The 15630-nt window shown below is 46.0% G+C and overlaps 1 protein-coding gene across 1 annotated transcript in view; it reads left to right on the top strand.

Moving 5' to 3' along the window:
* Window positions 1-8022: 8022 nt before the first annotated feature.
* The window catches only part of AADACL3 (arylacetamide deacetylase like 3), a 29259-nt gene continuing 21651 nt past the window's right edge, over window positions 8023-15630 (top strand). Inside the window, exons 1-2 of the mRNA XM_044769717.2 lie at window positions 8023-8456; window positions 9744-9931. Of these exons, the coding sequence (XP_044625652.2) occupies window positions 9839-9931 (93 nt within the window). The 5' untranslated portion in view covers window positions 8023-8456; window positions 9744-9838. The remainder of the gene's footprint in view (window positions 8457-9743; window positions 9932-15630) is intronic.

The raw sequence follows: 15630 nt of genomic DNA, 5'->3' as shown, positions 1-15630 counted from the left end.
GGCGTGGGCATGGGCAGGCATCATGATCCATGAGTTTTATGCAAGCAGCTTTGATGGGAGAGTGTGTCAATTGCTGTGTAACAATAATACTGTGAATTTAGTGGCTTAAAACAACACGCATTTATTACTTCATAGTTTCTGTGGGTCAGGAGTTGGAACAGCTTAGCTGCAGTCAAGGTGTTGGGGCTGTGGTCTCACCTGAGCCTTGGGGCAGGGTCTACTTCCAGGCTCAGTCCAGTGGTTGGCAGAATTCAATTCCTTGAGGTTGTAGACTGAAGGCTTCAGTTTCTTGCTAGCTGTTGGCCAGAAGCCACCCTTAGCTTCTAGAGGCCACTCACAGTTTCTTGCCACATGAGGTTTCCCAAATGACTGCTTGCTCCCGTAAAGCAAGTAAGGGAGAGACGGAGTCCAGCAAGATGGCCACCAGAGTCTAAAGTAATGTGATCACAAACATGTAATCATGTATATGCTGTCACTTTTGCCACAATTCATTAATTAGAAGCAAATCACAGGTCTTCCCCACACAAAGGAATCATACAAGCATGTGAACACCAGGGTATGGAGATCATGGGGGCCGCTGTGGAATCTGTCCACCACAAAAGGTCTCACCAGCGGGTGATGGGAAGAACAGTCAATGCAATTTCTCTGCCTAAGAAATACGGTATGGTCTACAGCCATTGGCTTGACCTTCTGGAGCAAGTGACAGATGGTTCCAGGCTGTATCTTGAGATTCTTCCCCATGGGGTCCCTCAGCAGAGGTCCTCTCATTTCTCTCCAGTCCTAACTCTTCCTGCTCCCACCACATCACCATCATCTGGTCTTCCCAGGAGGGAGTAATCTGGACCTGCTTCTAATCCCTTCCCACTCTATTTATGTGATAAACTCTATGCCCTTGTATTAGACAGGGTCCAATGTAGAGAAAGAAATCACACCAGTAGTCTTCTTTTTTCTCGTGCAAGTCTTTATTAGCCTCAAGTACAATAAAATCTTCTTAGGATGTTTTCTGCCTTCAAGGACCTACCTAAAACTTACATCCCAGAACATTTAAAGGAAATTGTGGATACACGCAAAAGATCCAGACAGCTATAAGTATCGCAATGGAAGAGTTGGTAAGTAAAAAGTCAGGATCACTGACTTTTTTAAGGGCTGGGCAAAGACATAGGACCCTTCTAGTCTAACCCCATCATTTTGCAATTGGGGAACAGATGCTCCAAGAGTGAGATGATTCACCCAAGGTCACACGGGGATGTGCAAGGTGTGAACGGGGGCGCGACAAGAGTGTCTGAAAAATCGGGCAAAGGACAGCTCACTCAAGACTTTGTGGGCCATATCAAGGAATTTAGAGTTCAACTTAAAGCCTTTGGGAAACTATTTAATGTTTTTCATCAGGGAAGCAATATAACTCAATTTATATTTTAGAAAAATTGTCCTGGAGGAAGTTGGGAAACATGTTGCAAAGGACCGAATGGTGAGTTAAAATGCTATCACAACCTTCCCACCCCCTCCTTACTCCCCGAAAAAGCAAAAATGAAAACAAAAGAACTAAAAAAAAAAAAAAAGAAAAAGAAAAAACAATCCATTAGAATGGAACAAGGGGTGGAGGAATGGATTGGTAACAGCGGCTGTAGGGACCGAGAAGAGAGAACGGATTTGCAATTTATCAAGGAGATAGAGGGGGCCTCAAGAGCAGTGTGTGACCAGATTGGATGGAGGCAGAGGGGGAGGAAGGTGTCAAAGGGTGAGCATCGTGTGTGGCAGGAAATGGTCAGGCACGTGGACCCTGGAGCCAGACAGCGAGTGACTTAACCTTGCTGGATCTGGAGAGCATGTCGTCTAGGATGCTTTAGTGAGACATACGTGAAGTGGAGGGCAGGAGATAAACCCCCAGCCAAGGGACAGTCATCTCAGCGAAGTTTCTGGGTAAGATGAGGACAAGTTGCTGCGCTTGTAACATGTACCCTGAAAAATGCACAACGCTCGTTAGGCTTTTTGGGTTTGTGGAGGCAACATACCTGGCTACAAAATCCCGCCCAGCCTAGCCGCCTGTTTTGAGTGGGGACCAGAGTGAGAGAAGGCTCTGCAGTGAGTTCAGGCTGGAGAAGCAGCTGCTCTGTTGCTTGGAGCCCCTCCTGCCTACCACCAGCCAGCCAGTGCGTTGGTTGGAAGCACTGTCAACTTGTGCCCTACAACTGATGTAGGTCCCACTCAGAGGACCCCAAAATTGCAAGCTGTACTTTCTTCCAGGGGCACCACGTGTGCCCCTGGAACTGTACTTTTTGTATGGAAGCCATGTGTGAACTCGCTTCCCTCCCCAAAATACAGTGACTTGTATCTCCTAAGAGGGGAAGCCTTGAATGAGGTCTTCGGGGGTTCAGGGAAACATCACCTTCGCCCTGAAATGCATCTGGGTCAGCCCCAACTCACCGCCCAGGCTTGTCGTAGATGATCAAACTACCTGAGATTTCCTCCCTGTGGGCCAAGGCAGAGTTTGCACAATAGTAACACAGCCTGCTGTGCCTGGATTGATGCTTCAGGCCCAAGAGTAAAACCAATACAAAACTTAAAGAGAAAGCACCTGTCTTTCTGAGATAAACCCTGACGGTTTATCAAAGTTGTTCACCTGGCCAGATCTGCCGCACGTTAGCCCGATCCTGCTGCTTGGGGTCCTCTAGAAAACCTGCACTGTAATTGATGATTTCCTGGAGGCTCAGCGTGGTCAAGACTGAGAGTTAAAAACTGCAGAGAGACTTGTCGTCGGGAGGCCCCCACACTTCTGTGAGTTCTGCCTCTGGGAGCTCTGCCAGGCCCTCACAGTGAGTCTTGGAGAAAGATCCCCTCGTGCTTCTGGGAGGGGGAGGGGAGAAGGAACCATTTTGAAAGGAACCAGAGCATGCCGTTCCTCACAACTCCTGCCCTCAGGAGAATCTATTTTGCCAGAGTCTAATTTGCCGAGGTTTTTATCAGCCTAACATACCTGGGGGAAGGGAAATACCCAACTCCAGCCCTCTCTAGCCATCTTGTCCCACCTAATGGGGCAGAGGGACTGGGAAGCCCTGATGATGTTCAGAGTCCAGAGGCACAGGTTGACCCAAAGACTGAGACCTCATGAGAGGCCCCTTAAATGCTTCCCCTCCCCCCACACCTTACCACTGCATTACTAAGGGCCTATTTACTGCAGTTCCTTTCACCCAATACTTCATGTCCACCTTTCACCAAAAATTACAAGGCATACTGAAAGACAGAAGACACAGTTTGAAGAGCCTGGACAAGCGTCAGAACCAGGGTCAGATAAGGCAAGGAAGCTGGAATGAGCAGAGCAGAAATTTTAAAAAACCATGAATAATATGCTAATGGCTTCAATGGAGGAAGTAGACAACATACAAGAACAGATGGATGATGCAAACAGAGAGATGGGAATTCTAAGACAGAATGTAAAGGAAATGCTAAAGATCAAAAACACCATAACAGAAAGGGAAAATGACTTTGATGGGCTTGCTAGTAGACTGGACACAGGAAAGCATCTCTGAGCTTGAGGGTGTGACACCAGAAATGTCCAAAACTGAAAAGCAAAGGAAAACAAGACTGAAAAAAAAGACAGAATATCTAAGAACTGTGGGGAAAAGATAAAAGGAGTAACATATGTGTAATGGGAATACCAGAAGGAGAAGAAAGAGAGAAAAAGCCAGAAGCAATATTTGAAGCAATAATGACTAAAAATTTCTCCCAAATCACGTCAGACACCAAACCACAGATCCTGGAAGCTCAGAGAATACCAAGCAGGATAAATACCCCCAAACCTACACCTAAACATATCATATTCAAACTTCAGAAAATCAAAGATAAAGAAAAAATCTTGAAAAAAAAAAAGGAAAAAATGCTTTACCTATAGAGGAGCAAAGATAAGAATTACATCTGATTTCTCTTCAGAAACCACGTAAGCAAGAGGAGGGGGGTGAAATATTTAAAGTATTAAGAGAAAAAACTCCATCAACCTATCAACCTAGAATTCTGTGCCTTGCAACATTATCCTTCAAAGGTGAAGGAGAAATAAAGACTTTCTCTGACAAAGAAAAATTGAGGGAATCTGTTGCCAGTTGACCTGCCTTGTAAGAAATATTAAAAGAACTTCTTTGGAGAGATGGAAAATGATACATGTCAGAAACTCAGATCTACATACAGAAAGGAAGAGCAGCGGAGAATGAATAAGTTAAGGTAAAATTAAACTATTATTTTCTTATTCTTAATTGATCTAGCAGAAACAGGTTGTTCAAAATAATAGCAACAATGTATTTGATTATGTATGTTTACATATAAGTGAAATGGATGACAGCAATATACTAGAGGGAGGAATTAGGAATATTTTGTTATTCTAAGGTACTTGCACATGAAACGTTCACCAAGATGGTCCACATTCTGGGCCATAAAACACACCTTAACAAGTTTAAAAGAGTAGAAATCATACAATGTCTGCTCTCAGACACGATGGAATTAAACTAGAAATCAAGAACAGAAAGAGAGTTGAAATCCCAAAATACTTGGAGATTAGACAATACACTTCTAAAGAATATCTAAGAATTGTGGACAATTGTAAAAGGTGTAACGTATGTGTAATGAGAATACCAGAAGGAGAAGAAAGAGAGAAAGGAAAAGAAGCAAGATTTGAAGCCATAATGACTAAAAATTTTCCTAAATAACACATGGGTCAAAGAAGAAACTCAAGAGAAATTTAAAAACATTTTGAACTAAATACAAATGGCAATACAACTTATCAAAATTATGGGATGCACTGAAAACAGTGTTTATAGGGAAATTTATAGCAATGAATACACATATTAGAAAAGAAGAGAAATCTAAAATCAATAATCTAAGCTTCTACCTTAGGAAACTAGAAAAAGAAAAGTGAATTAAATCCAAATAAGGAGAAGAAAAGAAATAATAAAAATTAGAGAAGAAATCAATACAGAAAATCAACAAAACTAAAAACTGGTTCTTTGAAATGATCAATAAAATGAGTAAGTCCATAGCCAGGTTAACTAAGGAAAAAAAGAGATAAGACACAAATTACTAATATCAGAAATGGAAGGGAAAACATCACTATGTATTTCATGGGCACTAAAAGGAAAATAAAGGAATATTAAGAACAACTGTACACTAATAAATTTGATAAACTGGATGAAATGAGCAAATTCCTTTAAAGACACAAGCTGCCGAAACTCACACAACAAGAAACAGACAATCTGAATAGGCCTCTATCTATTAACTAAATTGAATTAATAACCTTTCAAAATAGAAAGCACCAGGCTCAAATAGGTTCACTGGTAAATTATACCAAATATTTAACTAAGAAATTCTACCAATTCACTACAATGTCTTCTAGAAGATAGAAGCAGAAGGAATACTCCCTAACTTATTCTATGAGGCAGCATTATCCTAATACCAAAAACAGATAAAGACATTACAAGAAAAGAAAACTACAGGCAATTATCTCTCGTGAAGATAGATGCAAAAACCCTCAACAAAATGTTAGCAAATTGAATCCAACAATCTATAAGAAGAATTATACACCATAATCAAGTGGGATTTTTTGCTAGGTATGAAAGGTTGGTTCAACATTCAAAAATCAATTAACGTAATCCATCACATTAACAGGCTAAAGAAGAAAAATCACTTGATCACAGTGGTAGATGTAGAAAAAGCATTTGACAAAATCCAATATCCATTCACGATAAAAGCTCAGCGAACTAGAAATGGAGGGAACTTCCTCAACTTGATAAAGAATGTCTACAAAAAACCTACAGCTAATGTACTTAATGGTGAGAACCTTGAAGCTTTCCCACTAAGATCAGGGACAAGGCAAGGATATCCCCCACATTTTAACATTGTGCTGGAAGTCCTGGCTAATGTGATAAGACAAGAAAAGGAAATAAAAGGTATACAGATTGGGGAGGAAGAAACAGAACTGTCTTTATTCGCAGATGACCTGACCATCCACATAGAAAATCCAAAAATACTGACAAAAATCTCCTGGAACTAAGAAGGGATTATAGCAAGGTTGCAGGATACAAGATTAATATGCAGAAGTCAATTGTTTTCCTACATACCAGCAATGAACAAGAGGAATTTGTAATTAAAAACACATTACAGTTCACATTACCACCCCTAAACCCCTAAACAAATACTTAGCTATAAATCTAACAAAATATGCACAAAATCTATATGAGGAAAACTTCCAAACTCTGACGAAAGATATCAAAGAAGAACTAAATAAATGGGGAGAGATTTCATATTTGTGAATAGAAAGACTCACTATCTTCAAGACATCAGTTATTTTCAACTTCATCTATAGATTCGAGCACGGTCCCAATCAAAATGCTAGCAAGTTATTTTGCGGCAGCCAACAAGCTGAATCTGAAGTTTACATGAAGAGATGAAAGACCCAGAATAGCCATCTCAGGATTGAAGGAGCAAAACGAAGTCAGAGGACTGAGACTACCCAACTTCAAGACTTACTGTAAAGCTACAGTAATTATGACAATGTGGCATCAGCAAGAGAGTAGACAAATAGATCAATGGAACAGAATATGGAACCCAGAAATAGACCCACATAAATATAGTCAACCGGTCTTTGATAAAGGAGCAAATACAGTGGAGAAAAGGTAATCCTTTCAACAAATGGTGCTGGAAAAACTGGACATCCACGTGCAAAAAAAATATGAGCCTAGACACAGACCTTATACCCTTTATAAGAATTAACTCAAAATGGGTCATAGACTAAACGTAAAGTACAAAACTCCTAGGAGAGAACATAGGAGGAAGTCTGGGTGACCATGGGTATGGTGAGGACTCTTCAAATATGTCGCCAAAGACGCAATCCATGAAAGAAATAATTGATGAGCTGGACTTCATTAAAAGTAAAAGCTTCTGTGAAAGACAATGTCAAGGTAATGAGAAGCCAAGCCACAGACTGGAAGAAAATATTTACAAAAGACACATCTGATAAAGGACTGCTATCCGAAATCTACAAAGAACTCTTAAAACTCAATGATTTGCCAATTAAAAAATGGGCATAAGACCTGAAGAGACACTTCCTCAAACAAGATATACAGATGACAAGTAAGCACGTGAAAAGATGTTCAATAGGATACATCATTAGGGAAATGCAGATCAAAACAACAAGGAGATATCACTACATACCTGTTAGATCAGCCAAAATCCAAAACACTGACAACACCAAATGCTGGCAAGGATGTGGAGCAATAGGCACTCTCATCCATTGCTGGTGGGAATGCAAAATAGTACAGCGCCTTTGGAAGACAGTTGGGCAGTTTCTTACAAAATTAAACATACTCTTACCATGTGATCCAGTGGTTGTGTTCCTTCGTATTCGCACAAATGAATGGAAAGCTTATGTCCACATCAAGACCAGCCCACAATTTTTATGGCAGGTTTATTCATATGCCAGTCTTGGACGTGACCAACATGTCTTTCATTAGGGGAATGGATAAATAAACTGGTCCATCCAGACAACAGAATATTACTCAGCACTAAACGAAAGGAGCTATCAAGCCACGAAGAGACATGGAGGAAGCTTAAATACATATTACTAGGTGAAAGAAGACAACCTGGAGAAAGCTACATACAAGAACTCTTGTATATGCGTACAAGAATCGTGCGATTCCAACTATATGACATTCTGGACAAGGCTGAACTGTGGAGACAGTAAAAGAACAAGTGGCTGCCCAGGGTTGCAGGGGGAGAAGGAAGAATAGGTACTCTGTGATAATACAAGGGTGGACACACGTCATTACACATTTGTCAAAACCCTTAGAACTTGCAACACCGAGAGTGAACCCTAATGTGAACTATGGACTTTGGGCAATCAGGACATAGGTCCATTGGTTGTAACACACGTCCCTCTCTGGCGTGGGATGTTGATCGTGGGGGAGATTTGCATGTGTAGGAGGAGATACTAGGGAACTCTCTGCTTAATTTTGCTAAAACTTCTCTAAAAAATAAAGTTTATTCATTAAAAAAATAATGGGAAAAGTTCAGGCAAGTGTGCATCCTTATAAAAGATTCAGGTTCCCTGTGGTCAGCGTTCCTCAGCTGCCATGCAGCCGTGCTGTGTGCACACCGTCCTCCTGGGCTTCTCTCTGTCCTTCCCATGGGACTACAGAGGCAAGGAGAACCAACGCTCACACGGAATTCATTGTTTGTGTGCTGTAAGTAGTAAAATCTTTGAGCAAAATAGTTCCTGTTTTCTGAAGGATGCTTGAAGCTGGAGTGGGCTAACCTGGTAGTTGGCAAGAACTACTCATGCCGGGGGCTGTGTTTACGTGCTCCAATGAACATGCTGTGCTGAGAGGGCAGCTGCGATTGGAGTCACTGCGTGAGTAAGTTTAGGATCATCCACAGTCATGCTCCAAGATCGTCTGATTTCTGCTCATTCCAAACTGGTGAGTTAAATTGGGATGCGGCCAGTGCCTCTTTGGCGGCTCTTCCGGTGGCCGCATCCTCTGCAGTTCCCTGTGAGACGCAGCCCTGCCTCCAGCTTACTAACTCGGTGGGGAGGGGGCATCCAGGGCCTTCCACGCAGCCCTTCCTACCCCCTGACCCTCTTCTCTTTGGTCAGAGAGCCGATGTGGGAACTGCTGGTTTGCGAGGACAACTATTGCAGTTAGAAATTCAGGGACTAGGGACTTAAGAAATGCGAGCATCTCCGGACCAGTGGGCCACTGTGAGCTGGACTTGAGGCGAGACTGTCACCTGACCCAGTAAGGCCCGCTTTGGCTGGAGGAGCCATGGGAGCATTGTCGGTCCACGTGGAGAGCAGCAGGGTCAGTCAGGAGGCAGAGGGAGCCGGGGACTGTGGGCAAGCGCCCTCCTTGTGGTTTCCATGGGAAGGCACAGGCGAGGGGGGGGAAGCAGACTTACGATTGGCCAGTTTGAATAATTTCAGTGGCTCCAGGGCCTGGGGGCTGCCTCTAGTTGCCTGACACCTGGCCCTGGGTGATTAGGGCAGGTGGCTGGTGGCTGGAGTTTGACAGCTGGATGGAGCAGGTGCTTGTGGGCGTGGCTTCTGGACCTGCAGTTTTGCATTGGAAAGCACATTCCGGGCCAGTTGCTTACTATCTCTAGGAAGAGGCTGAGCCGAGGAGGGCAGTCCCCTCTGGGGCAGCAGGGCCCCAGATATCAGAGCATCAGAACATAGGAAATAAAAAACATGGCGACTGCAAGGAGTGACTATGAAGCTGATTCCTCAACCTGAGAAGCTCAGGCCAGTGACTACGGACAGGACTGGGGAGAACAGGGTGGGCTGAATGCTTCACACCCCGGGATTTGTTCTTCCTCACCCTGGCTGAAAGTGGCACTCAGGCCAGCTCTCTCATCTCTGATTTTACTGCTGAGAGAAGAGCCACAGGCCACCTGATGTGACTTTTGCAAGTTTCCCCTGTCTCCCAGGAACATGGCCAGGACTTGGGTTCATCACCCAGAAGGGCCCCCTGCAGCCCATGTCCTGAGCAGGAGGGAGTCATTCAGCATGCCCTCCCTGGGGCCGGGGGCCAGGGCTCCACTCCTGCAGGCACAGGGCTTCCCCAGGTAGGAAGCTGACATCTTACGTGGGGCATTTTGAATTTGGCAAGGCCTCTGCCTACAGGAGGTGACAGGCCCTGAGCTACCTGGTAAATTATAAGGTGCTGGGTGTGTGGGGAGAGAGTTTCACTAAGTCTCTTTAGGGACAGTGTCTCCTCAGCTCGCCGTCAAGGAACAAGAGCGCCGGGAATACCCTACTGCGGACCCCCTCACCGCTCGGTGCATCTTGGGCCTGGGGGCCAGCATGTGGGCTCTCGGTGGGCACATCCCTCCTGCCATCAGCCACGCAGAGAAGTTTCGGCCCCTGCACGGCATCTTCCTGCTGACAATACCAGGGGTAAAGTTTTGCTTTTTAATAACTTTGTCTGGCTAAGGGAGTGAGAACCTCAGATCAGACAAGAGGGGCCTGGGGAGGGTGTGTGCACAGGCCCACATGGTAATAACAGGACTAGCTAACGTTCACTGAGCGCTAATTATGTGCCAGGCACTGGGCCGAGGGCTTGTTAAAGGCAAGTCAATGGCCAGTACAGTGGCCATCAGAGTGAGCTCCGAATTTATTTACTTGCCAGGCAAGGGAGCGGTCAGCCGTGAAGAAAGTCTGGAGCAGTTTAATGATGGGAAAGAACTGGGGGTTTTATATGCTAGAAATTGGGGAGGAGAGTCCATAGCGGTCCAATGAGTGTGTAAGTCTAGCCTCAGTTGGTTAAAGCATGTCTTATCGGGATCGGCCCATGGCCGAGTGGTTAAGTTTGTGCACTCTACTTTGGTGGCCCAGAGTTCACAGGTTCGGATCCCGTGTGCAGACCTACACACTGCTCATCAAGCCATGGCAGCGTCCCACATAGAAGAACTAGAATGATCTACAACTAGGATGCACAACTATGTGCTGGGGCTTTGGGAAGAGAAAACAAATAGGAAGATTGGCAACAGATGTTAGCTCAGGGCCAATCTTCCTCACCAAAAAACAAAACAAAACAAAACAAAATGAAAACATGTCCTATTGCCGGTTGGTCAGGAAAGGGCCTTCAGTGTGGGAGGAGAGAGTCTGGCATGCTGCCAGAGCTCAGAGTCCACGGTTGTCCATCAGCTTTGGATGGCTAGAACCAGCGGTCATGAAACACGGCACTGGATTCTAATATCTCCCAGGCAAGCGTTACCGTCAGTGGGAAGGCTATCTTTCATGGTGTGGAGGAGGAAAATCATGCTTCCTCTATTCCTTAGGATCTGCATCTGGGCCTGGAAATTCAACTGACAAAAGGCACATTAATAGGAGAAAAGGCATGCAAATTCAATTTGATATTCATATTTTTACGTGGCTTGGGGGACTTCCCAGAAAGAAGTGAAAGCTCTAAAGAAGTGGTTAGGCCTGAGAGCTCATCTACCATTTTGACAAAGCGTGATAAATTTGTAGAGACGTGACAAGCCAGAGGAAAAGGGGTCTAGGCTTTTAGGGGCTGCGAACTGTGGGAAGGCAAGCGTAAGGGGGAAGCGAATGGAAGACAAGGGCTATTTTTGGAAGGTTTGTTACGTGGATTCCTCTTGGGGCTGGTCAGAGTCTGGAGTCGCCTACTTCTGCCCTTCCGAGTGGGGGAGAAATCTTCCCGAAGGGAAACTTATGTCCTGCTTTTAGGCGAATGAGGGAGAGCACAGGGCTTCTTCTGGGTCACTGTGTCTCAATCGTCTTCAGGTCACAGTAATCCTGATGCCAAACTAGCATATTTCGGGATGTGGCATCTTCTGATCCCCTACACTAGTATTTGTACATTTAATCTCACTTAATTCCCTGAGGCCGGTAGTATTATCCTCCCTCTTTGGCAGATTAAGCAACTCGTCTGAAGTCAGCAGCTAGTTAGGTGTGGAGCCAGGATTTGAACGCGTTCTGGCTGCGGAACACGCGGTGAGGAGCATCATGGTAAACCGCCTTCTTATGCCAAACTGCGGGCCAAGTAGGATCCGTGTGGTAGAGGGGCCACGTGACGTGGATCGTGTCAAGTCACGTGCTGTGTGGTAGGCCAGAGGCCGCACCATGTAGCGCAGTGGTTCTCAACGGGGGCGGGAGGGAGGTGGGGTGTGATTTTGGCCCCCAGGGGGCATATGGCTGTGTCTGGAGACATTTTTGGTTGTCACTACTGGGGAGGTGTTACTGGCATCTGTGAGCAGAGGCCAGGGATGCTGCTCAGCGCCCTGCAGTGCACAGGACGATCCCCCAAGAAAGAGCGATCCGATTGCAAATGCCAGTGGCACCCAGGCTGCGAAGCCCAGGGGAATAGAAAGAAACCCTACGGGTTTTGTTTTGGGGTCGGGCAGACCAGCTGGGTTCAAGTCCCCTTTCTACTGGATGCCCTGAGACTCAGCTTGCCCAGCAGAAAAAACGGCAGGAAATGGGGACCATGCCCACCTGGGAAGTTCATTATAGAAATAGAAGGAAATGAAATGATATAAATGGCGTGCACACTGCAGCTGTGCACAAGTTGACACTGCCTGACTCCTTGGTCTAGGCAGTGGGTGATGGCTCACAAAGGCTGTTGTGAGGGATAAATGAGCAAAAACGGTCCATCTAAGAGAGAAGAAGAGATGCCAACCTAGTTACAGAAAGTGAAGACACATTTAAACATTTGTTAATTCCCATATTCAAATTTTGACTTAACTGTTGAGGCCGCCGGGTCAAATGGAGAGATTGCTGAATTAGCCGGCCGAACCCTAAATCTGCCCGTAGCTAGCTGGGCTAGGAGAGTCAGAACAAGTTTCTTAACCTCTCTGGACCTTGGTGTTCTCACCTATAAAATGGGTTCCCTTTCAGTTTTTTAATTCTCTGACTCTGATAAAACCAAAGCTGGACCTGATTTCATTTTGCTGTTGACTTTCTGGGCTGTCTGACGTGTCCTTTTTGGGGGGTTGGTGGCACGTTTGTGTTCACCACCCCATGCGTTTAGATTCATCTCATTAGTCTTCCATTCGGTCACCATTGTTTGGGTACCTGTTCTCTGCCGGGCGCCCTGCTGAATGGAGGGCGTGGGGGGAAGGTGGCCTAGAAACAAGTTGCAGGAAGGCCGAGGCCTCACCAGCCCGATCCTGGGCGAGGCTCAGGAAATCCTGTCCTCAGGACAATTGGCAAAGAAAACAACAAAAATGGGTCATTTTCCGGGATTTTCAAATATATATAAAGATGCACATCTCTTGAGCTAAGGACAGCACTGTGTCTAGTCCTCACAAATTTTCCAGAGGAGGAATAGAGAGGTGTGGAATTATGCATCCGACAGGCACAGATGGAGCCCATGTTCCGGGCCCGGCCTGCCACAGGGTTCTGGGGGCACTGCGGGCCATGGAAAGGACGTTAGTCTCCCGCGGCGCTTCCCTGCCGGTGGGGGGAGATGGACGCGCAGCGGACAGTGAAGCAGACAGTGTGCTGGGCGGACAGGGTGCTCTGGAGAAGAAAAGGCAGGCAGGGGTGGGAAATACCTGGTCTGGGAGGGGTCATGGTGAGCATGGGGCAGCCTTGAGGAGACGTGGCACTTCAAGCAATTGCTGAAGGAGATGTGGGAGGGAGGCACACGGGCATCTTGGGGGAAGAGTGGTCCCAAGGGCGTGTGTGTTTGGGGAACAGCAAGGAGGCCAGCGTGGCTAGGACAGAGTGAGCAGGGGAGGGAGTGGCGTCAGAGAGGGCTATGGGGTGGTGAACCGTGTGGGACCCTGAGGACGGTCTAAAGTCTTTGGTATTTCCTTGAATGAGATGGCAAGCCGTGTGGAGGGTCCACAGGTACACACACGCCAACTGGAGGCTACTCCCCCTGCACCGCCTTTGAGCAGATGACCCTGTTTAGAGAATAACTGATCGAGCTCCCTAATTCAGTCCGTGCCACGGCTGGTAACAGAGCTAACCAACTAATTTCTGTGGGACATTTGTGGCTGCCAGGTTCCAGTTTGCACCTGTTGCATCTTCAGGATTCAAGTTACCGTTACCATGGGCTTACGTGTGGCCTCGTATCCTTGAGAATTGCCTTTGTGACATCTAGAGAGGGTAGCGCCAAGTTATTGCCGGCACATGGCAGATGTTCAAGAAGTTGTGGGAAAGGCAACTAGCCTTGACAGAGGGCGTTCTATGCTAATTTCCAAAAACAAATCATTTAATGCAGCTAGAAATCCTGCCAGGTACATTGGATCATTGCCACTTGGTTGGTGAAGTAAATGAGATGACAGGTGTCATTGATCACGCGAAAGTCACACAGCTTCAGGCAGAAGTGAGCATTGAATACAGGTCTTTCCGGTTGCGAAGTCTGTGCTACAAGAGGCCAAAGACAATGGCAAATTCTGGGTCATCCATTTGGCTCTGTTGTAGAGGAAGGCACCCGTGAAGAAGCGTGCCTAGGGTCCACAGAGGTCATCGTGGGGACTGTGGCCTTCCACAAATGTTTCTTGAGTAAATGGATGAAGAACGAAATGAAGACACCAAAGTATCTTGGAGATAAGGTCCTGGCTGGTCAGAAGGGAGTTGAGAGCCGGCACAGAATCAAGAGGAAATTCTTTCCCATAAGAAGGAATCTCCTCCCTTTCCTTCTTCGTCATATCCACCTTACCTCTTAGAGCTTTAGGAGTAGCTTCTGATAATCAATCACCCATTGAAGAGGAAAACCAACTCAGAGTGCATCCAGAATGGTGGCTTTGTCTGTGCAAAAACCTCCCCTCAAGCAGGCAGCAAGGCTGGGTGGTACCAGCCGGCTGAACAGAATTGCTTTGTCCCCAAACCCATCGAGTGGTCCCTCTCTCTCTCTTCCCCCATTTCAAACAGGGGCATATTTTTGAGAAGTTGGGACAATACCCGTGAGGCTGTTCCAGCTCAAGGTGGTGTCCCCCAGCCCCAGTGAGCCCAGGCTCTTCTACCCCAGAGGGGGTGGGGTATTTGGGAGCCCAGGCGAGGTGCTGCCCTTACCCATCTTCGTAAAGGAAGAGCCTCATTTGCTGGCACATAGTAGGTACTCAACAAGAATTGGTCAGATGAATGAAAGAATGAATGATCGCCATCTTCCCTAGCCTAGCCTTTTTACTGTCTATTGAATCCATTCTAGGAGGGCCTTAATGGAACTAGGCCATCTAGAATTATTTATCAACAGGCCCCAAAGTCTTTATCTGCAATTTCAATATCCAGACAGGTGGGAAAACTGAGAATTTTCTCATGACTCGTCTGGCAGCCAAATCTGACCCCAGCTCATGCATTGGCACTCTTGGATTTAAATCGCGGTGCTTACTGCCCTGATTTATTGCCCGTGTGTGAGTGTCCGTAGGTTTGCTGCAGAAACATGAATGTGTGCAGTAATGGAACGACGTTCCCCTGCCCCGTGCCGGGATGATGGGTACTATACAGTTTACGCATCACTTATATTCTCTTGTTATAGCTATGAAATAATCAAAACGTATAGGAAATCACAATGAGATATCACCACACCGCCATCAGGATGGCTTGGATGAAAAATAGTGATAACATCAAATGTTGTCAAGGATGCGGAGAAACTGGATCAGTCATTGCTGGTAGACATGTAAAATGGTACAGCCACTCTGGACTATGCAATAATAGAGGTCTTCAAAAATACGTGGTCTTCGGGGCTGGCCCCGTGGCCGAGTGGTTAAGTTCGCGCGCTCCACTGCAGGCGGCCCAGTGTTTCGTTAGTTCGAATCCTGGGCGTGGACATGGCACTGCTCATCGGACCACGCTGAGGCGGCGTCCCACATGCCACAACTAGAAGAACCCACAACGAAGAATACACAACTATGTACCGGGGGGCTTTGGGGAGAAAAAGGAAAAAATAAAATCTTAAAAAAAAAAAAAAATACGTGGTCTTCAGTATACAGCTGTCAAAAGCTGGACTTGCTGAACAGAGTCAGCGTTTGATGATCTTGCCTTTTGGACCTTTCTACCCCCCCGCCGTCCCTACCAGCAATTAGCATAGTTTCTTTTAAATTCGCAACAGCTCATTAACCTTTATTCTAAAAACCAAGCTCCAAGCAACTCCAGCAAAGGGCTAGGTCTTAGGAGCAGCATCG

This window comes from Equus asinus, chromosome 5 (assembly GCF_041296235.1).
Source record: "Equus asinus isolate D_3611 breed Donkey chromosome 5, EquAss-T2T_v2, whole genome shotgun sequence".
In the NCBI taxonomy this organism is placed as follows: domain Eukaryota; kingdom Metazoa; phylum Chordata; class Mammalia; order Perissodactyla; family Equidae; genus Equus; species Equus asinus.
The sequence above is the reverse complement of the archived record's forward strand: the minus strand, read 5'-3'. Positions and strand labels throughout refer to the sequence as shown.